Genomic DNA, 24,936 nt, shown 5'->3' on the forward strand with positions numbered 1-24,936 from the left:
GGCCCGCCACGCCTGTGGGGTACAGCCCAGGGAGACTGTGGGAGACTTTCAGCGCTCTTGACACATGTGAACCTGGCCCGAATGTCGCGACTGTGTGGAAGTGAGCCCGACCCACAGCCAGGCTCACTGTCTGTCGACACACTTGTGTGTCCCTCGGTGTGCTGGGGTCCGTGCTCGAGGCCCATGAGGGCTCTCAGTGATGAACTCTGATCTTTCCCAAGCGCTTACTATGGGCTAGGAATTGTGCTGACCTCACAGGAGTCCCAGGAGGTGGGTACTACCCCTCTCATCCCCATTTTGCAGATGGAGACTGAGGCTCAGAGAGGTTAAGTAATGAACGTAATAACTGGGGTTACGCTGGTTAGTTATACTAAGGTTACACTGGCTAGTAAGTGTCAGGCCTGTCAACGCAGGAGCCCACCCCACTAAGCCAGTGTGCTGTGCTGCTAGGTGGAGCACGGTGGGGACCCAAGGAGCTCCTATAATACCTGTCAGCTTACAACAAGTCACTTAAGTCTCTGCCCTCAAATGTGCTCCAAACTCCTTCTTTTCCTACCACCACCCATCCCAAAGCTGCTCAAATCTCCATTGTCCGGGGGAAGGAGAGACAGGCTTGGGGCCAGGAGCTCAGTACCCCAAGGGAAAGCACTTGGGTGGAGTGTATCTTTCATTTTCCGACTGCCTCTGTGCAAGGGTCCTCAGCCCAGCAAGCCCTGGAGTCCAGCTCACAGCCTTCCATCCCCAGCTGTCCTCCAGGCCCTTTGTCTCCTGGGCCCAGCAATTCGGCCAGCTCCCCCTGGTCTCCCAGGACCCCAAGCAGCCTATGAGCCCCCCACGTTCTCCCAGGACCAGCCCCGAATGGTGACAGCCTGTGTCCGCCTGTGCCAGCCTGTGCCTGCACCCCTGCACCAGGGCAGCTGGCCGGGGCCAGGCTTGGCTGGCTCAGGGTCCACAGGGCCAGCTCTAGGCCTGGCATAGCTCCATGCCGGCCTTGATCTTGACAAAAAGGCCTCCTCCATCCTGGGTATTCTAGAATGTGTCACAGGGCAGATGGTATGGGGAGATGACTGACCCATGCAGCTCGTGAGCACATCCCCCGCTGCACTCAGCTGGGCAGGGAGCTCAGCAAAGGTGGTGTTTTTATTCCTGCCTCCCCAGCACTTAGCACAATGACTGGCACATGGTGTTAAATATGCAATGGGAGTGGACGCAGGGCAAGGCTGGATGCCAACTGCCTCGTGTCAGGGAGGAAATAAGCTCCAACCTTTGACCCAAGCTCTGGGGGGGTGGGGTTGTGCGTTCACACAAGGCCTCAGCACACAGTGGGCTTGGCTCAATGGACATCTGATTGGGTTGATCAGCCTCTAATGCTCCCCGAGGGCAACCCTAGGTGCTTCCTGGTACCAGCCCCTCCCTGACCCATGTCTCCTCTGAGGCTGCAGGTCTCAGGCCCCAGGAGGTGCCCAGGGCCCTTGAGCCCAGAGGTGACTGATAAAAGTCTGGATTAGCTCGAAGTTTAGGATGAGCAGAGGGATTGTATTATCCATGATTTATGGTAAGAGAGATAACAGATAATTCTGACCACTGTGGGGTGGAGGTGAATGATCCAGGGTGCAGGGCTCCTGGTAGATCACCCGGAAACAAGGCAGGGCTGGGACACAAGACACACACACACACACACACATACACAGAGGCATATATTCAATACACAAAGACCAGATATACTCATACACAGACACATGCATATACACAGAGACACAAGACCAGACCACACATGTACACAGGGACATAGAGACAGAACACACAGATACGCACAAACATCACATACACACGCACACACGCACACCCACCACACTCTCTCCAGCACTGCTGGTGGGCAACAGCAGACGGGCAGCAGCAGACTCGTCCCTGGAGTCTCCAGCCCCGGCCACGGGTCCCTGCCCGTCTGTTTCCGTTTTGCTCGGACACACTCAGGATAAGTGCCTGTCTCCCCGAGCCCACACCCTACCCCCTCACTGAGCTCTCAAGACTGGCAGGCAGACAAAGGGCAGGAAGCAAACGATGACTGAGCACCTTCTCTGTGCCAGACTCCGGACGGGACACACCTGTGCCAAAGGGGCGTTTTCAAACTCTTCGGAGCCGCGGAAACCTTTGTGTAAAGGGAGCCTCGGAGGGAAGTCCAGCAGATAAAACAAGTATAAGTGGAGTTGCTCTGGCTGAAGTGGGGAGGGGGCCTGGTGCCCCATCTTCTCTCCACGCCCCTATCCCCACCGCTACCCGAAGGCAAGTCCAAACAGCCCCAAGACTGCCTCTGCAGGGCACTCTGTACCTCATTCAACACTCAGAACAGCTCTGCAAAGGAAGTGTTACAATCTCCACTTCGCAGATGAGAAAACTGAGGTCCACCAGGGGAGATAACTTGTCCAAGCTCCCAACGCTGTTAGGAGATGAAGCCAAGGTCACCAACTCCTGTTCATCGATTCCAAAGCCTGCTGTGGTTCCCAGTGCCCCAGTGGCTCCCTATCATGAGGACAGCTTCCTGCATTTGTGTACTATCCCGGGTCCTGCTTCTGGATTCTTCCATGGCTAAGCACCCTGCTGACCCCAGTAACCTGAGAGCATGTGTGAGAGTGTATGTGTGTATGAGAGAGAGAGGGAGGGAGTGTGTGAGTGAGAGACAATGCATGTGAGAGGGAGTATGAGGGGTGTGTGTGTGTGTGTGTGTGTGTGTGTGCCCTGGGGTTGCCCTTGGGCAGCACTGAAGACGGGTCAGCCCACTGTGTGAGTGTGAGTGTGAGCATGTGACGTGGAGGCACACAGTCACAGCTGTTCTCAAGCAGTTAAATACAACACACAAGTGATACCTATTCTGCGCTGAGGGTGCTGGGGGCGTGTTGGATGGGCTGGAAGCGCTGAATCTCTGGGTTCAAGCCTGGAACTGAAAGTGGCAAGGATAGGGAGGAATGGTGGAGAGGTGGCACCTGGCCCCCTTCCTGACACAGGTAGGTGGGTATGAGGCTGGAGTTGGGGCGGGGGAAGGAGTGCCATCTGTTTAAACACCACTCCCGCCACTCGCACCAGAGCACCAAGCTTCTCAGCCTATATCCTCCCTGACGGGCCCTGGGCCCACTTCACCCCTCTCTTCCCCCCACCCCACCCCCGCCTGCTCCTTCGGTGCCAGCTGTGGCTGTTGGGAAGGCAGGAACGGGGTGGTGGTGATCAATATTGACATTTAAAGGCATTTGGGAGCCTTCTATTTCCTGGGGAATAGAGCCTGCAGTGAGACCGGGAGATCCTGAGCTTGCACCGGTCTTCGGACTCTGCACTAGCCCTAGAGGCAGACTCAGGTCATCGGCAGCCTGCCATCTCCACCTCCCCACTCCCACCCAGGGGCAGCTTTCCCAGGCCCTCGGCCACCCTGCACTCTCTGGGAGCATCACAGTCTCAGAGCTGGAAGAGACGCTAGAGAACACCCATTTTACAGATGAGGACACTGAGGCACAGAGGTGGCATGGGTCTTGAAGCCAGTTAGTGGAAGAGCTCCCAGCCGGGCTCTCTCTCTCAACCTTAGATCCCCTCCTTCTGCTCTTAGTTTTCTGCAAAGCAGGTAGCAGGGCAGAGAAGCAGAATATGCAGCAGGGTGATCTGGCTCCCCGTAGCCTGGGAGCCCAGTGACCCAGATTCAGTCTGATAACCAAGAAGCAGGCCCCTGAGATTCCACACTCCCCCCGCCCCAAACTGGGTAAGACAGCCTGGAGATGGGGAGTAGGTGGAAGGCTGGACCTGCTCTGCCCCCAGGATGAGGCCCCCCTCTCTCAGACTGATGGAGGGGGGCTCTGACTTGCTCTCGGTGCCCCCCAGGGAGCATGTTCTCCAGGGCTCCAGGATTTAACCAAATCTCTGCTCATCTCGGCAAGAGGGAGGCTCCTCTAGGAGCTGCGTTAACTCTTTCAGCCCAGAAGGCCTGTCCAGGCCCACTAGCCCATCTGGTTGGGAAGCCTTGCCAAGGGGGCCAAGGTTATGGCTCCATCATGCACAGTACCTAAGTGCCTTACCTGGGGCCCAGGTGAGAGGGTGTGGACGAATCAATGAAACTCCTCCTCACTGGTAGAAAAACAAGGCTGGTTCCCAGAGACTTGCTTCAGCTCCCAGAGGGGCTTATTACCCACTCACCCCCCAGGCAGCTGTGTGCGGGGCAGGGGAAAGCGGGCCCGATTCCTAGAAGACGTTACTAGTTCCCCAAACCCAGGCACGGGCCCTGCACTGAGAGCTATTACCGGGTGAGCAGGCGGTGGCTTCTTGCCTCCCAATTAGTCACTGCTTTCACTCCCTGAGCAACACCCTGCTGGCTGCACGGGAGGTGGGGTGAGGGTACAGGGCAGAGCCAGACTCCCAGGGGGCCAGCAGGAGGCACTCGGCCCTAGGAAGAGCTCCTTGGTAATGGCCAAGCCCCTTCCCCTGGGGCCCTGGGGAGGGTGAGAGCAATTCCAGCCTCTCCCCAGGCTGAGGCAAAAGCATCTCCGACCCAGATGTGCCTGGAGCTGGGAGGGGCGCTCCTCAGCTCAGAGTCCTCCCCCGTCTTTCTGCCTCCCTAGGTCCTTCTCAGCCTCCAGCCAGACTCTCCCTGTGCAGGGCTGAGGCTCCTCTCCTTCGCTCCCCACTTCTGCCTGGAACGCTCACCATGGGGACACCTACCAGGAGGAAATCACACTTGCTAATGCTGGTGGCTGTGGCCCTTGTCTCCACTCCAGGTAAGAGGGCCTGTCTGGACTCCGAAGCCTAGCAGGCATGATCATAGCGTTATATCATTGCTATTATGTTAGTGATGACTACAGAAATAATTGACTGCACTGCTGTGGCACTTCAGTTTGAGGCTATTTCCTTATAAAATTTTCCTGTTTGTGGATTTTGCTTTCCCTTTGAGATTAGGAGGAGAGGGAATGAGTCTTTGTCGTATTGTAGATGAAAAAAGCATGATCCAGAGAGGGTGAGGGACTTGCCCTGGGTCACACAGCAAGACTGTGGCACAACCAGATCTCCACGATATCAGCCCAGAGTTGCAGCCTCTTAAGGCTGCAAGATTAAATTAAAAATTAGCTGCTTAGTTGTACTAGCCACATTTCAAGGCCTCATAGCCGTGTTGGATAGCACAGATTATAGAATATTTCCATCATCACGGAAAGTTCTATTGGATAGTACTGCTCTAGGGTCCCCTGACCACACAACCCTGGGAGGGTTCCTCAGGACAACAATGAAGCCTGGCAAATGGAACAAGCGTGGAACGGGATCTGGGAAGAGGTGAGGCAGAGCAGGGCGTGGCCCAGGAAAAAGGCAGGAGGGACCCAAGCAAGAGTTCTCAGGCCAGGGGTGCTTCAAGTGGGGGGAGGGGAGGAAGGCGGTTGGCAGAAGGAAAAGGAGGGCACGGAAAACCGAGCCGTGCAGGCCAAGAGGCCCGGGCTGGCTGGATTCTGGAGAGTGGGCTAGGGAGGCGGTATGGGAGCCCCAGCCTGTCTGACCTGGGGTAACTTTCCAACAGCCTGCTGCTGCTCGGAGGGGCCTGCTGGAACCGCTGCTTGGCCTCTCTGCCCTGACCCCCAGCCCAGATCAATAGACGTTTCTTTTTTCCTTAAAGATCTCCATGGGAGAAAGAGTACCCATCCTCTGGTGTCCTTCTGGAGTTCTAGCTATACCTCAGGCTCCACCCCCCGACCCCACAGCCACTGCAAGGCTGCAACCAGCACATTTTAAATTCTTCGTCTCACCAGGGAAGGACTCCACTGGCATAGTTTCAGATGTTCTCATTATGTCCTAACCGCCTCCCAACCCAGCATCCAAGTCAGTGAGGCTGCTGGGAAATAGGGGAGCCTCCCAGGCCCCCAGCTCCAGGCCTAGCTCCCAGTGCCAGGGCCCCCCGGGTCTGGAGGAGCTGCTGGGGTGGGGAGCCCAGGCTGCAAGGGGCAGGAGACACCCACCCCAGAGAGAGTGGCGGACGTACCCGGGCTCCTCCGCGTTCCCCACCCTCAGGGTCAGTCAGTGCTGGGACCCCATCATCTGAGGTAAGCAGTATGCACAGCATCCGCAGTCCATAGACCCAGAGAGGCAGGAAGGCCAAGGGAGACGGGACCTGGTCTGCCACCTCCAGCAACCGCAGAGGCAGGAGTGGAACATCCCATGGCTGTTCCCACCCCCTAGGAAGGGGCCTCAGCTCTTGGCTGTCTTTGCTCACCTACCCTGGGGATGCAGCTTTGGATTCCTGCACCCCAGTGCAAAGAAGGGCAGCATGGCTTCCCCTCCACGGTCTCGGCTCCCTAAATCTCCTTCCTCCACGAGGTCCTGATACCTGTGTTTGGGGGAGCAGAGTTGTCAGGATAGGGAATCAGGAGAGAATCAGAGAGGATGCCAAACAAGGACAGCACAGAGTGGGTGGCTTTCCCTGGGAGTGTGTGTGTGTGTGTGTGTGTGTGTGTGAGTGTGAGAGAGAGAGAAAGTGCATGTGTGGGTGGATGTGTGTGTAGTTTCAGAGGGAGGTGTGGGGTGAGTGAGGGTGTGTCTGTGGATGTTTGAGAGGGGGGAGATGTGAGCGAGTTATTGCATGGAGGGCATGCTACATTTGAGGGGATGATGAATGTGTATAGAAGGCCTTACACACAGTGCCATGGCTCTCAACTCTATCTGCTCTTCAGAATGCCCGTGAGGCCCTTTTAAAATCTAGATTCCTGGGCCTCACTCCTAGAGGTTCTGATTCAGTACCTCCAGGATGGAACAGCATCTCTGATGGTCCTGATGGGAAACTGAAGTCAAGAATTCTGAGCCCTGTGGTTAAGGACGCTGGCTGTCGGGGGAGGCTGGCCGGGGTCCACACCCCTAGATCTGCTCCTTCTCGCTGTGTGGCTTGGGGCAAGTTATTTAACCTTCTAAAAGTCTCAGTTTTCACATTAACCAAACGAGAAAATGGCACTGCCTACCTTGTAAAGAGGTTATGAGAAAGAAATGTGGAGCATGGTATTTGATAAAGAGTTAGCCCTCGATAAATAGCATCTATTTTGTTATTATGAATGCCTAGATGTAGATATAAATAAGTATATGTGGACGTTTGTAGCCATATGTGCATGGGAACGGATGTGTGTATAAATGTGTATATCTGACTACTGGAGTAGCTTAGAGGGTCATGTATGTATATATGTGTGATGTCTGTGGCATATAAGGAAGTGTGTATACGTGAGAGGTGGAAGGCATGTGTCTGTGGATATTGCGTGACGGTGTGTATATGGCTGAATGCTGGAGAGAAAGCTTTTTCCGGAAGCTTAAAGTATCAGTGTGCCCCAGGCCCACTCAGCCACCATCCGCCCCCCCACCCCCACCCCACCACCATCCAGACAGAGTTACTGGAAGCTGCTATTATGCAAGGTTGTTCCCAGCAGCCTGGCTGCCTCCGCTACCCCTCCTTTCCCTCCCCTCCCAGCAGTCCCAGCTGGGGCAGGGGTCCCTACCCTCCACCACCATCATTAACTTAGGATTAAGCTGGGCTCTCCAGCCGAGATGATGCGCCGCCATCTCTGAGGCCTGGGGCGGCAATGAGGGATAGTGATGGGTGGTGGGGAGGGGGGATGTGGGATGCCATTTCAAGGAGCCCTGCCTCCTGCCTCATTCTGAGAGCGGCTTAACAGCTGCCATCACTCCCAGGGGTCCAAGGCTGGGCCTCAGCTGTGGCATGGGGCCCACCCCCACCCCTGGACTAGGGCTGACAGCTGGATGCACCAGGAGAGCAGGCACTAATTGGTTAATGGGGATCCCCCCACGACCCACCAAGGAGGGCCTGAAATCAGCTTCATGGAGGGTTAGGAGCCAATTAAGGGTGGCCTGGCTCCCGCCTGACACCACAAAGCAAAGAATGACCGGCCGCACCAGTCAGCAAACAGAGGCAGATGTGAAACACTGCCCTCTGCCTCTCAGACCCTGCCCCGGTGAGCCTGGACAAGGGGACACGAAGAGCAAGGCATCTGCCCCGGGAGGGGGCCAGGCAGGAAAATGCCATCTGCATGTGGGATACCCATCTGCCCAGCAAATTCAGGAACCCGAGGTCTAGAGCTGCGTACGCCACAGGCTTGCCCTGGAGGAGCTCCCAAGTCGCTCCCTTTTCTGGGCCTCTCTTTCTTGAAATGTCACAATGGAATTTTATAAAATGCCCCAAAGCAACCTATACGTCGTCCACCCACCACTAAGCCTTCCTCTTCCCCTGACCCCCACCCGGCCCCTTCACTTGGGTCCAGGAGACCATGGCTGAGTACACACCCTGTGTCAGGCTGAACCCTGCTACAGACCCTGGGAGGGGGGTTCATCTTCTTTCCATTTCACAGGTGAAGACGCTGAGGCTTAGAAGGGTCCTGTAACAGCTAATAGAGGCCCAGAGCCAGAGCACGTTCTCTCAGGACGCCCTCCCCAGAAGGAACACTAGGCTCCAGGGCCACACCTCCTCTCTCCCGCTTTTTAGCCAGTGGCTTCCATGCATCTCTCAAGGCCCATCTCACACCCTGCAGGCAGATCTTCCATGAGTCCCCTGACTGCTTCCACTCCGAGGGTCCTTCTTGAACCTAAACCACTATTAGGGCTCTCGCCTACTGTCAGTTTTCTGTCTTCCTCCCTGGATCGCAAGCTCCTTGAGGAAGAGGGACTGTGTCTTACTCATTTTGCTACACAGTGCCTCGCCCAGTGCTAAGTATACAGCAGGTACTCAATATCTGAGTATAGGAGGGGTGACTGACTGAACTAATTGACTAGATGGGGTCTGCCCAACCTATTGAAATTCAAATGTTAATTAATTATAATTAAATAAAATTTAAAATCTGGTTCCTCAGCTGCACTAGCCATATTTCAGGGGCACAACGGCTAGTGGTAAATGGCTACTGTACTGGACAGGGCAGAAAATGGAACCTTTCCATCATTGCCGAAAGTTCTATTGGACAGCGCTACCCTGGAGGCCAGGCTCCAGCTGGCCCCTAGGCCCTGAGACCTCTGGTGGTGTCCCCCATCTGCAGCTTGGAGCTCAGCCTGGGGATCCCCAGCCACCTTTGGGCCTGTCTTTGAAGACCAACCCCTCGGTCTGCTATTCCCAGAGGAGTCCACAGAGGAGAAGGTGACACTGGCATGCCGTGCCCGGGCCAGCCCTCCGGCCACCTACAGGTGAGACCCTTGCAGTGGTGCTGGGAGGCCCTGGGCTGTGGGCAATTTTTTGTCACATCAGTCTCTCTCCGCTCCCACTGCAGGTGGAAGATGAATGGCACCGAGATGAAGCTGGAGCCAGGCTCCCGCCACCAGCTGGTCGGGGGCAACTTGGTCATCATGAACCCCACCAAAGCCCAGGACGCCGGCGTCTACCAGTGCCTGGCCTCCAACCCAGTGGGCACCGTCGTCAGCAGGGAGGCTGTCCTCCGCTTTGGCTGTGAGCCCCACGGGGTGCCGGGACACTTTGGGGGTAGAGAAGACAGGGCTGGAAGAAGTGTCCAGAAGGGCGGGTGACTACTTCCCCATGGAGCCTGAGCTGGGGAGGGTCCCCCAGGCTTGGAGGACAGTGCCTGAGCACACGGTCTCCACCTCCAGTCCTGCAGGAATTCTCCAAGGAGGAGCGAGACCCAGTGAAAACCCACGAAGGTTGGGGTGTGATGTTGCCCTGTAACCCACCCGCCCACTACCCAGGTGAGTCAGGCCCCTGGGCGATGTTAGACAGAGGGCACAGGAGGGGCTTCTGGCCACTCAGCAGAAGAGGGATGGAATAAGAGGTGGTGAGTGACCCTTGGAAGCACTGATCCCGGGGTGCCCAACTCTAAATGATTCTGTGCCCCACCTCCCATCAGACTGGGAGGTCCCCAAGGGCAGGGGCTGTTTCCCCAGCAGACAGCACTCCCTGAGGGCAGAGATAAAGTCGCATCTTCCCTCTAGGTCTCCCCTCAGCCCCAGTTCAGAGCACAGGGGCTCTCAGGACAGGGTCTACAGATCCCCAGCAGCGTGTTGAGGTCCTACCCAGAGTTGCTCCATTAGCCCAGCACCCCCGGTTTCCTCTAACTCCCCATTCCTAGGCTTGTCCTACCGCTGGCTCCTCAATGAGTTCCCCAACTTCATCCCTACGGACGGGCGTCACTTCGTGTCCCAGACCACAGGGAACCTGTACATTGCCCGGACCAATGCCTCAGACTTGGGCAACTACTCCTGCCTGGCCACAAGCCACATGGATTTCTCCACCAAGAGCGTCTTCAGCAAGTTTGCTCAGCTCAACCTGGCTGCGGAAGGTCAGGGTCAGCGGGCAAGGCGAGGAGGAGGGAGCTGAAGGGGTCAAGGGGCGTTGGGAAAGGGGGTCTTCGCTTTGAAGTTGTGAAGAGCAGCTCAAAGGGCACAGGGTCTGGGCCTGGACCCCAGGGTCTTCCTGCTACATGGCCTCAGACTCTTGCTGCATGCCCCCAAGGGGAAAGGGAGTCAAGAAAGTGTGGGCTCTGAGTTGTGCTGAGATCCTAAGCACAGGAGCACCTGATCTGGATCTGATGTGTGAACCCTCTCTCCCCAGACACCAGGCTCTTTGCCCCCAGCATCAAGGCCCGGTTCCCAGCAGAGACCTATGCGCTGGTGGGGCAGCAGGTCACCCTGGAGTGCTTCGCCTTCGGGAAGTGAGTGGTGGGGGAGGGAGGGGACAGGCCAGGGCACAGCCTCTCAGAGCCCCTCAGGGAGAGGGCAGGCAGGGCCGGCTCTCAGTCACCTTGGTGCCTTCGCAGGGTCTAGCAGAGTACCGGACCCACAGTGGGTAGCAACCGCCACTCACTGGGCACTCTCTGGGTGAGGCATCTTCCCAGCAACGGGCATGATAGGCTCAGGCAGCTTATACAACACCCCAGGCTGGGGGCAGGTAGCATGGTGCGTGGACCCCAACCCAGCCTGCCTTGTTCAACTACTAGCTCTGTCACTTGCTGGCTGGGAGACCTTGGGTAAACCACTTAACCTCTCTGTGCCTCAGTTTCCCTATTTGTACATGGTGATAATAATAGTACCTACCTCATGGGGTTGTTATGAGGATTGGATGAACTAATATATGTACAGTGCTTAGAATAGCATCTGGTATTTAGTAAGTATTCTATGGATGCTAACAGTTATCTCTTAAAATAGAAAATGTACCCTAGAACTCTTACTCTCTCAGAAAAAGGACTCACTGGAACAGGGCTAAGCAAATAGCAGGTACTCAATAAATGTTTGTAGAATGAATGAAAGAATGTGATTTGTGCATTGGTCCCCTCCTCCCTCACATATCTCTCCTCACCCAAGATGCCCCCTGCTTTGTGGAAAGTTATTGGGCTTCCAGAAAATCCATATTTAAAACACATGAAGGGTAATACGTTACCTTGTAAGACTCACTGATACCTCAGTCCATTTTAGTACACAGATTACTAACAACTTAATCCCCTTTGAAAAGTAGAGGCAAGGCCCTGTTGGGGAGAGGAGGAAGGGGACCCGTAAAGAACCAGGTTGCAGGCCACTGCTGAGGAGGGCAGGCCCAGAAGAGGCCAGGGCAGGGTGGGGGCAGGCAGGGAGGGCAAGTCAGCTTCAGGGAACAGACCACCTACGCTCTGAGCCTCCCTGGGAGAGGCCCCTCCTCCTCTCCTGGCCGCTCTCCCTCTGTCTCTTCCCGGCCCTCCTCCCCGTCATCCCCACCTGCCCAGCATCTCAGGGGGGCCTGGGTTGGGGGAGGAGTTGCAGGCACAAGGGAGTCTGCCTAGCTCAGCCCACGCCCTCTGGCTTTGTCTCCCCTGCCAGCCCCGTCCCCAGGATCAAGTGGCGCAAAGTGGATGGCTCCTTGTCCCCACAGTGGGCCACGGCCGAGCCCACCCTGCAGATCCCCAGCGTAGGCTTCGAGGACGAAGGCACCTACGAGTGCGAGGCGGAGAACTCCAAGGGCCGCGACACCGTCCAGGGCCGCATCATCGTGCAGGGTACAGAGCCGGACACCCTCGCCCCCTGCCTTCCCCTGTCCTTGAGGAAGCCGACCCAAAAGTCAGGGAGGAGATTAGGCAGACCCTTGCTGAAAATTTCCTGCCCACGGGTTGCACTGGGTATGGGACCAGACGAGGCTGGTGCTGTGGTCAGCTCAGAGCTTCAGTCAAGGTTGCAGAAAGCACATGGAAAGCATTAGAATGACTTAAGTCGCTAAAACAGTTACTGGCACAGGCACGTAGTGCCAGTTGTCTTGAACCTGCTTCTCCCCAACCCCCCATCCCGGAATGCGGCTGGCGCCCTCTGCTGTCTGGCGCAGGAGCTGCAGCCCTGCAAATCCAGTCCAGTTAATTCGCGGAGCTCCTCCCAGCTCCTCCCCAGCCCCTCCCCAGCCTTGCTCTCCCTTGCTCCCCGCAGCTCAGCCCGAGTGGCTCAAGGTGATCTCAGACATGGAGGCTGACATCGGTTCCAACCTGCACTGGGAATGCGCAGCCGCCGGCAAGCCCCGGCCCACAGTGCGCTGGCTTCGGGATGGGGATCCTCTGGCCTCCCAGGTAGGAGACCCGGGGCTTCCTTCCACACACCCAGCACACCGTCCTCTGCTCACCTGGTTCCCTCACCCTCCAGATCTCCTCCCCTTCCGCACACTGGCAACCCTTCTGGGCCAATTAGGGTGCCACAGGGTAGTTCTAGGTGCTTCTCTCCATCCCAGAGTCACATGGCCTCAGGCTGGTCAACTGGATAGGGTCTGGAGGGTCCAGGGACCTGAGTCCAAGCCCAACTCAGCCACAAAAGCACTATGTGGTCCTGAGTGTGTCACTTGCCCCTCTGGCTTCCGTGTGCAGACGTGCGGGGAGGCCAGGGGGAATCTCTGTCCTGGGATTCCAGGTGGCCCTGGATAGGACCGGGCATACAGGCGCCCCCTCCAGGCAGCCCAGTCTCCACTGCATCCACCCCATAAGCCCCCACCCAGTGGTCCTGACCTTCTGCACAGGCCCGGGTAGAAGTGCTGGCCGGAGACTTGCGATTCTCCAAGCTGAGCCTGGAGGACTCAGGCATGTACCAGTGTGTGGCGGAGAACAAGCACGGCACCATCTACGCCAGTGCCGAGCTGGCCGTGCAAGGTAAGGGGCCCAGGGAGAGAGGACATCCCCGGGGACACCCAGGTGGGGGGCGTTAGGGGTTGTGAGTTGCAGCATTTCTAAACACACACACTCACCTGGCAGTTTTCCTTAGCTTTCCAACAGCTTCTGAGTAGAACTCAGGGATTTAAGACAGGAGATGAGACACTAGATGGAGCTCCCAGAGGACAGGGTCTCTGGCTTGACCCGCATCTGAAGTGGACAAAGTAAATGTCTGCTGCCATGAAAAAAAGGAGGCAAAAGTCACTGAAAACCACATCAGCTAGATTTGGGTTTAATGCAGCCCCTTTGCCTGCGTGACCTTCGGCAAGTTATTAATCTCTTTGTGTTTCAGTTTCTTGAATAATAAAATGTGGGCAATAATAGCCCAGCCCTCATACAGCTGCTGTGGCGATTAAAGGAGATGATAGAGCTAAAGCATAAAGAACCTGCCCATCACATAACAGGTGCCCAGTAAATGTCAGCTAGTCCAGTATCCTTAGATGTGTGACTTAAGCTTGTAGTCTGTTTCCTCATCTGTAAAATGGACAGAACGGCACCTACCTCATCCAGTTGTAGTGAGGCTTAACTAAGACTCATTCATTCATTCAACCAATATTTCTTCAACACCTCCTAAGAAGTGAACATGAAAAATAAGGTCTCTGCCTTCAAGTATCTTACAATCCAGTGGAGAGCGGGGGGCGAATAAACAAAAAATCAAACAATTAAATAAGATAATTTCAGATAGCCATAAAATATACAGTATAAAGAAAATCCCACAGAGTGCTGTGGGTAAGGTGGGCCAGTTAGAGGGGATGGTCAGGGAAGACCTCTCTGGAGAAGTTGCATTTGGGATGTGAACCAACCATGTGAAGATCTGGGGGCTTTCCAAGCGAAATGTATAGTAAGTGCAAAGGTCCTGAGGCAGGAAAAATCATGGCATCTTCACGGAACCAAAAAAAGAAGAAGAAGAAAATGGCCCAGGTGATAGAGCACAATAAGTGAGGGAAGGAATGGAGCAAGATGTGATCAGAGAGGTAGGGACTCCTTTGTGAGCCCTTGGGAGGCGTTGGACTTCATTCTGAGTGTCTGTTTTGTGTTTTTAAATTGATATTCCTGGCAGCTGGGTGGAGAAGAGATTGTAGAAAGAAAATGCAAAATCAGGAAGGCCAACCAGCGGAGATCTGGTGGCAGTGGGGGTGATGAGAAGGGGCTGGATTCTGGCTATTTTGGAAGTGGTGCTGCTAGGGGTCACTCGTGGATTGACCATAGAGGGAACATAAAATGTTTAACATGTAGCCAGGTGACATCTGACTCCAGGGCAACGAGTGCTGGTTTGATTCCCTGTGTGACTGTGGGGCACTCCCCCTTCCTTCCAGCACTTGCCCCCGACTTTAGGCTGAATCCTGTAAGGCGTCTGATCCCCGCAGCCCGAGGTGGAGAGATCGTTATCCCCTGTCAGCCCAGGGCAGCTCCGAAGGCCGTGGTGCTCTGGAGCAAAGGCACTGAGATTTTGGTCAACAGCAGCAGGTACGAGCCCCACCCCACCTGAGAAATTCCTGCTCACCCTCTCTCTCCTTGGAGGTGAGTCCCCTTCCCAGGACTGTAGTGTGTCACTGGGTTGGCCAGATCTGCTCTGTCCTTGCTGCAGAGTGACTGTAACTCCGGATGGCACCTTGATCATAAGAAACATCAGTCGGTCAGATGAAGGCAAATATACCTGCTTTGCTGAGAATTTCATGGGCAAAGCCAACAGCACGGGCATCCTGTCTGTGCGAGGTAAGGACCATGGTTCGGCTGAGGTTGGTGACTCAGCCACCACGGGGTGCTGTCCCTCCTCGCCATTGGGCTCTCGTGTTCCCATGTTCCTCCTAGTTTGGTTTTGAGGCTACCCCAGGATTCGGTTTCTCTTGGGACTGCCCCCAAACACCGCCATCCAGGGTATGCTCCTGCCTCCCTCCCACGCACTCATGGGGCTGCTGGGAGGTCAGGATGCTGTTGGCCACGCTGCCTGTTCTCTTTCCTGGGGCTCAAGACAGAGCCTCTCACCCTGCCCTGCTGCCCCTGCCTGGGCCTACTTCCTCCCCTTCCACTCAGGGGCCCTTTGTCTTGGCAGATGCAACCAAGATCACTCTAGCCCCCTCGAGTGCCGACATCAACTTGGGAGATAACCTGACCCTGCAGTGCCACGCCTCCCACGACCCCACCATGGACCTCACCTTCATCTGGACCCTGGATGACTTCCCCATCGATTTCGACAAGCCTGGGGGTCACTACCGAAGGGCCAGTGTGGTAAGGCCAGAGAACCCAGGGCTCCTCCCTCCTTCTGGGCAGACAGGGGACCCACGAGAGCCATCAACACCCCCCAAAGCTTTTCCCCCTTCCCCCGGGAATGCCGTGACGGCAAGCTCATCCCTGGGTTCATAAGCACCCTCCCTTAGACGGGCAGTTCCCTGGATTCCACCCGACGTCTATGCATTTAGAAGAGGGTTAGGGTCAAACCTGGAATTCCAGACACCGAGCAAGACTCACTCCCGTACTCTTGTTATCCTGCCCCCCAGCGCAGATGATATCATTAACTTGAACCATCACTGACTGTCTTCTGTCAAAAAATGTCGTTTAATCCCCAGTGGTACCAAGTAGAGAGTAGCTGATCCCTCCCATGGAACAGAGAGGAAGAGCGAGGTGCAAGGGGTCTGGGGAAGTAACAGAGCAGGGGACTCTGAGCCCTGCCTCCTGTCCCCTGACTCATGCACTAGCCAGGGCTGCTTCCTCTGACCTGCCCCGCTTCCTGTCCCCCGTGTGCAGAAGGAGACGGTTGGGGATCTGACCATCCTGAACGCCCAGCTGCGCCACGGTGGGAAGTACACATGCATGGCCCAGACGGTGGTGGACAGTGCATCTAAGGAGGCCACAGTCCTGGTCCGAGGTGATGGGTTTCCCACCCCACCCCCACCGTGACACCCTCAGAGGCCAGCTGGGCTATTCTGACCTTCGCTCCCTAACTAACTCCCACCTCTCCCTGAAAGCTGTGGGAAGGGCTCCTAACAAGTCTGTTGAGCTGAACTCATCCCGTGGTTCTTCGCAGGTCCTAAATGAATAAAATATTCTTCCTGCAAAGCCAAAATTGTAAAAAAAAATCCACTCCTAACACATCCCAAGACTGGAGAACTTGCTGAGGCCAGAAGGTTCAAAGCCTCATGCTGGGAAATCTATACACATCTCTGTGTGAGAGCCTCTGTGACCCCTCCAGCCTTGGACACATCCTTCCTCCTCAAAACACCCCGTCCGCCACTCACTACTGCCCCCGTTCCTTGCCCTCCCAACCCGGTGTGTGTTTCCTGCGCCCTCTGCTGCTCCCTCTTGGTACTGCACCAGCCCAAGCGAGCCTGAAGGAGGTTGGCTCAAATTTGTTGCTCTGACCTCTTGGTGCAGGTCCGCCAGGTCCCCCAGGAGGCGTGGTTGTGAGAGACATCGGTGACACCACTGTCCAGCTCAGCTGGAGCCGTGGCTTTGACAACCACAGCCCCATTGCCAAGTACACCCTGCAAGCTCGCACTCTACCTGCAGGGAAGTGGAAGCAGGTTCGGACCAGTAAGTGTGAGGCCCCACCCAGGTCAGTACTGATTAGGCCTGGCTGTAGGGGGGGCGGGGGTGGTGGTGCTGGGGGTCAGAGGCCAAGGCTGAGCCTGGAGCTTCGAAGAGGGACAAGTGTAGACTCCCTGCCTGCAGGGAGCTCCCAGGCCATTAGGGAAGATGGTCACACAGGCGGCAGAAGAATGGGGAGAGAGTTGGAGGGGGAGGCACTCAGTCTGCACCCCTGAAGCATTGGCAGGACTATTAATGGGGCAATGAAAACATTCGTGGGGGTGTGGGGTGCACACAACATCTTACAAAGGCTCCAAGGCAGGGAGGTCTACGAGTTTCCCAATCATTCCTGAAAAAGGTATTGAACTCTTAATATAGCGGGTACCACCGTGAGAGCTGGGTATAAAAAAGTGATTCATACCCAGTCCCTGCCCTTTCCATCCAGATCAGTAAATGAAGTGCAGAACAATGACTCCCTGGTGCCTTGCAGATCCCGCCAACATCGAGGGCAACGCCGAGACCGCCCAGGTGCTGGGCCTCACGCCCTGGATGGACTATGAGTTCCGGGTCTTAGCCAGCAACATCCTGGGCACTGGGGAGCCCAGTGGGCCCTCCAGCAAAATCCGGACCAAGGAAGCAGGTCAGAGCCCTGGGTGAGAAGTAATGTCAGGGCACAGACCCTAGCCCCCTTAAAGGGAGCCCCAAGCAAGCAGCAATTACATGGAGTTCCAACCCTGCTCACCAGGCTGAGGACTCTAACAAAACAGATGAGAAAGGGACACAAGTCAGAGCGAGGCCGCAACACTGCACAACGTACTGTGTCTTGGGCCACAGCCTGTCAGGGCTGGAAGCCATCCAGTCCAAACCCCTCATTTAAAAAATAGGCCAACCTTACAACTGCATGTGAATCTACAATTGTCTCAAAGTAAAAAGTTTAATTTAAAAAAAAAAAGGAAAAACCATTCCATGTGAAGGAAGGGTCACACTGGCAGAGCCTGGACTTGAACCCAGGACCATGGGGTGATGGGCAGATATCCTCCCTGGAAGTGCGCGAGCTGCAGGAATCAGTTAATGAGGAAGGGGTGTGTGTGTGTGTGTGTGTGTGTGTGTGTGTGTGTGTGTGTGTGTGTGTGTGTGTGTGTGTGTTGTGCAGGGCACTAAGTAAGCAGCCGGTGCTCTAAGTCCTTCTTTAGATGGTTTCTTTGGGAGCGGGAGGAATGGACAATCTGCCCACAACCCTCCCTGAAAAGCAGGTAGGTGTCAGAACCTGAGTGGGGAAGGAAGGGAAGAGGTGAAGGTGAAGGCCCAGAACAAGAGCCCTGGGATCCTGAGACCAGCAGCATGGAATCAGGACCTGCCTCCCCTCCACACCCACCCAGGCCTGCCCCACTGGATGTGTAATGAGGGTTTGCCTTTTCGTGTCCATAAACATGGTTTCCTGTGTGCCCCATGCTGACTCTCCAGGCTCTTTCTGGAATCATTCAATATTTTTAACTGGTACCTCTCCTGAGTAAAGAATTCCAGAAGGAGCACTTTCCTTGATTGAACTTCTTGGACAGTCAAAGGGTGAGGAGTGGTCTCCTTCACTGTAGTATCCAGGAGTTGAGCACAAAGACAGCTATGATGCAGAAGAAAGATGATGAGATTTCAAATCAGAAGAGCTGAGTTCAAATTCAAACTGTGACATTTATTAGCTGTGTGACTTTAGGCAAGTCACTTAACTGCTCTGGGCCTCAAGCTTTCCACTCTGAAAAGGGTAATATTAATGCCCACCTCACAGGATCAAATGGGTAATGTGTTTAAGTGCCCTTTGCAAATGAGAAGGCCCTAAAGTATCATCAGAACCAAGTGATAAGTCTCCAATTGCTGGATCATCTACAGAAATATTTTAACCCTCAGCCAAGTTACCCCCTGCCAAGCTTCATGATCTAATTAAATGCATTCTTGTTTTAATATCAGCCTTTTGAATACTAGAGACAATTAGGAAATTAAGTCTGCCATGAAAATAAAAAATAATAATATTAAAACAACCTGTAACCCAAAAGAAATGTTTTTTGGATTAACTGCAGTTCTGAATTATTTATTCCCCTTAATTTAAAGCAAATTGGAGTTGGTCTCTGCTACTTAGTTTAAACCAACAGGAGGGATCAGGATAATGATCATTTATGGAGTGTATACTATATATATTGCTAGCCACTGTCTTATTTAATTTTATTCTTCTTACAGCCTTTGAGAGAAATATTATTATCCTTATTTTACGGAGAGGGGAATCAGAGGCTCAGAGAGGTTAAGTAACTCGCCCAGAGAAACTCAGCTAGTAAGTGGCAGAGGTGGAATCTGATCTCAGGTCTGCTTGACTCCAAAGCCCATGTCCAGAGGGACTCTTGAAGGACAAAACCAGGTCCCATTGGAATAGTTTCAGAAGGATAGGTGTTAACTCTTCTCTAAATGTTTGGTAGAATTCACCTGTGAAGCCATCTGGTCCTGGACTTTTGTTTATTGGGAGTTTTTAAATTACTGATTCAATTTCAGTACTGGTAATTGATCTGTTCATAGTTTCTATTTCTCCCTGGTTCTGGTTCAGTCTTGGGAGATTTTACTTTTCTAAGAATTCGTCCGTTTCTTCTAGGTTGTCCATTTTACTGGCATATAGCCAGGGCCCATTGGAAGGGTGTCCTTGTCCTAGGATGCTTTTCGGTCTCAGACTCAGAGCTTTTTTTTCCCTCACTGCCCATTAACTGTCTGTATCCCTTGGCCCTGACAGCCCCCTCGGTGGCACCCTCAGGTCTCAGAGGAGGTGGTGGAGCCCCTGGAGAGCTCATTGTCAACTGGACGGTAAGCTGCAAGGACAGAGGCAGGACTATGCCTCCAGTTCTCTGGGGGGACAAGTTCTACCCCACCCTCACCCCCACCCGCACCTGGTGGGACTCGTCTCAGGAGTTGAGCGACATGCAGAGAGGACCCAGACAGAGCCACTGCACGGTCCTGACTCCAGAGCAGACAAGGTCCCTCCCCTCCCCTGGTACCCACTGCAGGATGGAACCACCGCAGTCCTGGGGCCACCCCTCTTGGTGAAGGCTGGGTGGGGCTGGAGGATGGGCAGGGAAACGCAGCCGCGGCCGCTCGCCCATGCCACGCTCTTGCCCCTCAGCCCATGTCCCGGGAGTACCAGAACGGAGACGGCTTCGGCTACCTGCTGTCCTTCCGCAGGCAGGGCAGCACTAGCTGGCAGACCGCGCGGGTGCCCGGCGCCGATGCCCAGTACTTCGTCTACAGCAACGAGAGCGTCCGGCCTTACACGCCCTTTGAGGTCAAGATTCGCAGCTACAACCACCGTGGGGATGGGCCTGAGAGCCTCACCGCGATTGTGTACTCGGCTGAGGAAGGTGGGCCACCCCCAGGCCCATGCGGCATCCCCACCCCAGCAGCTTGTCCACGGGGTGTAGGGTGGGGGAGCGCTCCTCACACCCCTGCTAGGTTCCCTAGGTGGGGTGGAGAGGACACCTGGCTTCTAAGCCACTGGTTTCCTTCCTAGCCCTTGCTACCTCGTCTCCCCTCAGGCCTAGAGGAGGGAGGCTCTCTGGAAAGAGAAGTGGGCCCCGGGGGATGCTCTGCACCCTGCACCCTGGCCTCTATAAAATCCTAAGAGAGGGCAGTCCCAGTTGGCAGCTGCTCTGTAGGGCACAGGGAGTGCCTGGGAATCCAAACCCATTCTGTGTCGGTCCCCAGAGCCCAGGGTGGCCCCTACCAAGGTCTGGGCCAAAGGGGTCTCATCCTCAGAGATGAACGTGACCTGGGAACCGGTGCGGCAGGACATGAATGGTATCCTCCTGGGGTACGAGGTGAGCACTGACCTGGGCTGGGGGAGGAAGGGGTCGGGGGGTCAAGGCGTGGGGGCACCTCATGGCTTGCTACTCCTCCTCCTGGAATCACTCATTCACTAACCAGGCACACAGCACGCAGTCTATGCAGCACCATGGACGCAACCTCGGCTAAGCCCCTGTGGCTGATGCCTGTGGACAGCCTTGAAGTTACTGCTTGGCTCGAGCCGGCACTGGACGCTGTGGGAGCCCAGGGGAGGAGGAGTGAGTTCTGGAAGGGGCATAGCCTGCCCGTTTCATGCCAGAGCCCAGTTAGCCTGGCATCCTCAGGGCTGCAGAGAACAGCATGGCCTCCTCTGTGTACCAGCCGCTCATCCTGTCCCTGAGGAGCTCTGGGCCCGGCAGTTTCTGACCCAAGACTTGGGGCCACTGGTGACTCCACACTGGGGTACATGCCAGGGTGGATGGAGAGTGAGAGAAAGCGAGAGGAAGGGAAAGAAGGGCAAGCAGGAAATGTCATTGTCTAAGGGAGAATCATCATACTAGTGATGTAAATTCCATTCAGGAGAGTCAGCTCTGGGCTTTAGCACATGGGTTAGGCGAGCCCCACTGAGGAGATAGCTGCAAACTCTGCCATTGATTTGGAAGAATATCTAGAAGGCCTTGGTGTTACGAGGTCTATGACAATGGGTTTGCATTTACTCGGCAGCCCTCATAAGCTTGCTGGAGTGAGGGCTGGGGGACAACTTTGCACATACAATATGCGTTTCATAGCCTTTAACAGAGTCCCCACGGGATTCCTTGAATTAATTAAATGGGGTTGGTTTCAGCAGGCCATCGCTAGGTTGAGTCAGTGCCCACACCCCCGCTCCCTTGTTCAGCCCACGTATTAAGCGCTCTCGTTGGACTGGGCACTCTGCTGGGCACCAGGAAGGGAGCAGCAACTTACACCAACTTGTCCCTTCTCCCTTGGAGCTCACGATCTAGTGTCTAGTTTCTGAGACCTGAGACTGAGTTACAAGCACCAGCGAGAGGAGCAGGATGCAGGTGTCCAGAGCCAGGGTCAGGTTAGCCCCGAGGTCCTGGGTTTGACTGCTGACCCTAGGGTACCTCTGCCCCCTTCAGATCCGCTACTGGAAAGCCGGGGACAAAGAAGCAGCCGCTGACCGAGTGAGGACAGCAGGGCTAGACACCAGTGCCCTAGTCACCGGCCTACACTACAACACCAAGTACCACGTGACTGTGCGGGCCTACAACCGGGCTGGCACTGGGCCTGCCAGCCCTTCCGCCAATGCCACGACCGTGAAGCCCCGTGAGTCCGTCAGCCTGGGTGGGGGTGGAGGGGTGTATTTTGGAGCGGGCGCCTCTAGGATCACTCTTTCCCCGAAAGACAAATGCTCCAGCCCACAGGCCCTGGGCAGGACAGAAACAAGGCAGCACGTCTAATAATAATGAGGGAATGGAATTCATGGCCTCTGAAGTGCCTCCCTTTTCTCCAACCTTTGTTGGAGTTTGTTTCTCAGGCAGCGGTGACAGAATGTTCTGGGTACAACTGCTTTGGGCAGACATCTAGAAAAAGGCTGGCTAAAAGCAAGGGGGTGAGTGGTGGGGAAACATTGGGAAGTCTCCCCAACTCTCTCCCTCCTCTGGCAGCTCCACGGCGACCCCCTGGCAACATCTCCTGGACTTTCTCGAGCTCCAGTCTTAGTATTAAGTGGGACCCTGTGGTCCCGCTCCGAAACGAGTCTGCAGTCACAGGCTATAAGGTAAGGAGGGGATCAACCAGGCATTGAACGCTGAGGAAGAGCTCACTTGTATTTCCGGCAAACACAAGGGAGCTGCAGTTTCTAGCCAGAAGGATCAGAGTTAGATGTAAGCAAAGAGTTTGGGATTGTGAGAGGTGTGAAACTCATGAGCAGTTCTTCAGGGAGCATGTAGTAGCAACTAGAAGAAAATGGTATGACTGCGGAAGGGCAGGGTTCACGGGGGCAGCGATGGACTGGGTGAAGTCTGGGTCCTTCTGGTCTAAGGAGTCTGCAAAACCAGTTCAGCTGCTTGCAAGCTTTTCTCGTCCCAGTGAGGAGCTTGTTCAAGAGCCTGGACCTGGTCAACAGGGAACAGGAGGGGTGAGGAGGCAGGACCTCGAGGGCCCAGAACCATAGGGGCTCCTCCCATTCCTGGGGCTAGGGAAGAGAATCAGTCCTGGTGTAAGGAAACTCTTCCCTGGCTAACCCCCTTCCCACAGATGCTGTACCAGAATGACTTACACCCGACTCCCACGCTCCACTTCACCAGCAAGAATTGGATAGAAATTGCGGTTCCTGATGACATTGGCCATGCCCTGGTGCAGATTCGGACCACAGGGCCAGGGGGGGATGGGGTCCCCGCAGAAGTCCACATCGTGAGGAATGGAGGTGCTGTCTCTCCCCTTATCCCCCAGGAGTATCAGGGTCCATCCAGATGCCTGATGCAGGAATCATTCCCACCCAAGCCAGACCCCAACCCAGCCAGTCCCCAAGGGGGAAAAAAGCAGGCAGGCAGGAACCAAGTGCAAAGTAGCCCTGGAACAACTGCCCTTGCTGCCCCCTCCTTCCCACTCCCAAACATCCCTGAGGGCCGAGAGGTGAGTGCGCTCCTTTCACGGGAACAAAAGCAAAGGTCCTACAAAACAGCGCAGGAGGAGGGCTTGAGAACACCTCCCCATCCTGAAGCCAGCCCTCTGTGAATCTCCTTAGGAAAGATCTGGATTCTGTCCTGAGGGTGGGACAGGGATGTGCAGGTCCCAGGCCCAGCTCACTTAGCCCATTTCCGCCTGCTGGTTTCAGGCACAAGCATGATGGTGGAGAACTCGGCAGTCTGTCCAGTCCCACATCCTGGCACCGTCCTTGGTCACTCCGTGGCGACGCTGATCCTCATAGGCTACCTGGAGCTCTGATCTCGGCACCCCTCCCTCTCTGCCACAGCTGGACACCCACCTCCGATGGACACAGCCAGCTGGCCCCAGTCCCTTCCCAATGCCAAGGTGGCCCAACTCTGTGCCTGAGAATGACTGGTTTTAAATACCTACTTTAAGCAGTGCCCTTTTCGTAGGAGGTAGGATATTTCATATTCTGCCACAGGATAGAACCCATGCGAGGAATTTTTTTCTTTAAAGCAAGAGGCACCAGACAGTAACTTCCATGATGATACTGAACCCTATGCCTGGGCCCTCTAGGGTGCCTGGATGGAAGGAAGGCCTACAGGAAGAAGGGGGTTTAAACAGGTATCTGCGCATCAGCGGAGATAGCACTCTGGGACCGCATATGGACTCTGCTCCAGAGAGCGGAGTCCTAAGCCCGGGAACACTGGACAGGAACGGGACAAAGCTTAAACAGCAGCATCTCTCAGTCTAAGGAGAGGGCCAAGCCTGGGGACCAGGGACTCTCCTACTTTCTCCTCTTAAAGGACAGCACGGCTGGACCCTGACATTGTCCTGGATAACTCCCTGGAGGCCCCTGCCACCTGCCTTGATGGCTGAGAACCAGTGCTCTGGTGTCTGAGGCCGGGAGCCTGAGCCCCTGCAGCTCTGGGGGGCGAAGCTCCCAACTGCTGGGTGGGAGCCAAGAAGGGTTGAGAAGCTGAGACTCCTGGTGGAAAGGGACACCAGAGTTGGCCTGAGGCACAGTCACCATCAAGGTGACGCCCTCTTAGCCAATACTGCCAACCCAACCCTGTCACCCCAGAGTGACAGAAGCCACTACAGGTGGCTGGGTGACTAAAGGGCTTGTATTGGGCAGGTACCCCACCACACCAAGCCCCAGCCTGCACGGTCCCTCGCGGGTTTGAGTGGGAGGCTGCCTCCACCGTCCTCCTCCAGCAGAATGCAGCTGTAATTCTGTGTGTCTGGAGTCAGGAGTCTTCTGAGAAGGGCAAAGGATAAATGCAGCCCTACCTGCTCGCAGGAATGCCCTGGGCCACCTGGCGACCCATCCCCCAGGCTGCCTCGGATGCTCTTTTGCATTCCCCCAGAAGAAGAAGGGGTAAATAAATGGGACATCTTAGCTTGCGCTCTGGGTGTATTACCAGTCACAGCACGTCAGAGCTGGAAGGGGCTTTAGACCTCACTGGGCCCAAGCCACCACTCTACAGATGAGGTAACGGAGTTGGAAGGGGCAGGGTCTTCCTCAGGTCACACAGCCTGTCAATGATGGGGCTGGGATAGCACTCTTCTCCCACCTTCCTGTCCCAGGCTCTTTGTCTACCCAGAGGAAGGGGGCAGTGCTGAATGGCTATGACCTGGTTAAGAAGGTGGTTAAGAAGGGCACCGGGCTATCAAAATTCTGCTTCAAGAGGTTCAGGTGGGTGATGGTGGGGTGACTGGCATGGCTGGGTCCCAACCCAAGGCGCGTGCAGACTACAGGAGACCCAGTCCTTCTTTGCCTTCTGAGCCTAGCTTC

General features: G+C 55.3%; 1 protein-coding gene across 1 annotated transcript; it reads left to right on the plus strand.

The window, feature by feature from the left end:
- Positions 1–4,681: 4,681 nt before the first annotated feature.
- Positions 4,682–23,435, plus strand: CNTN2 (contactin 2; the record flags this gene model as incomplete). The annotated part of the gene is made up of 22 exons (XM_081224531.1): positions 4,682–4,751; positions 9,036–9,180; positions 9,264–9,439; positions 9,598–9,693; positions 10,074–10,283; positions 10,556–10,655; positions 11,794–11,969; positions 12,388–12,524; positions 12,965–13,094; positions 14,471–14,621; positions 14,743–14,870; positions 15,208–15,383; positions 15,900–16,020; positions 16,527–16,685; positions 17,170–17,319; positions 19,444–19,514; positions 19,831–20,065; positions 20,409–20,521; positions 21,626–21,812; positions 22,154–22,266; positions 22,746–22,914; positions 23,326–23,435. The coding sequence occupies 22 exons, from the start codon at positions 4,682–4,684 to the stop codon at positions 23,433–23,435; spliced, it is 3,123 nt and encodes a 1,040-aa protein (XP_081080657.1).
- Positions 23,436–24,936: the final 1,501 nt, after the last annotated feature.

Source organism: Mesoplodon bidens (genome assembly GCF_964165515.1).
Source record: "Mesoplodon bidens genome assembly, chromosome: 2".
NCBI classification, from domain to species: domain Eukaryota; kingdom Metazoa; phylum Chordata; class Mammalia; order Artiodactyla; family Ziphiidae; genus Mesoplodon; species Mesoplodon bidens.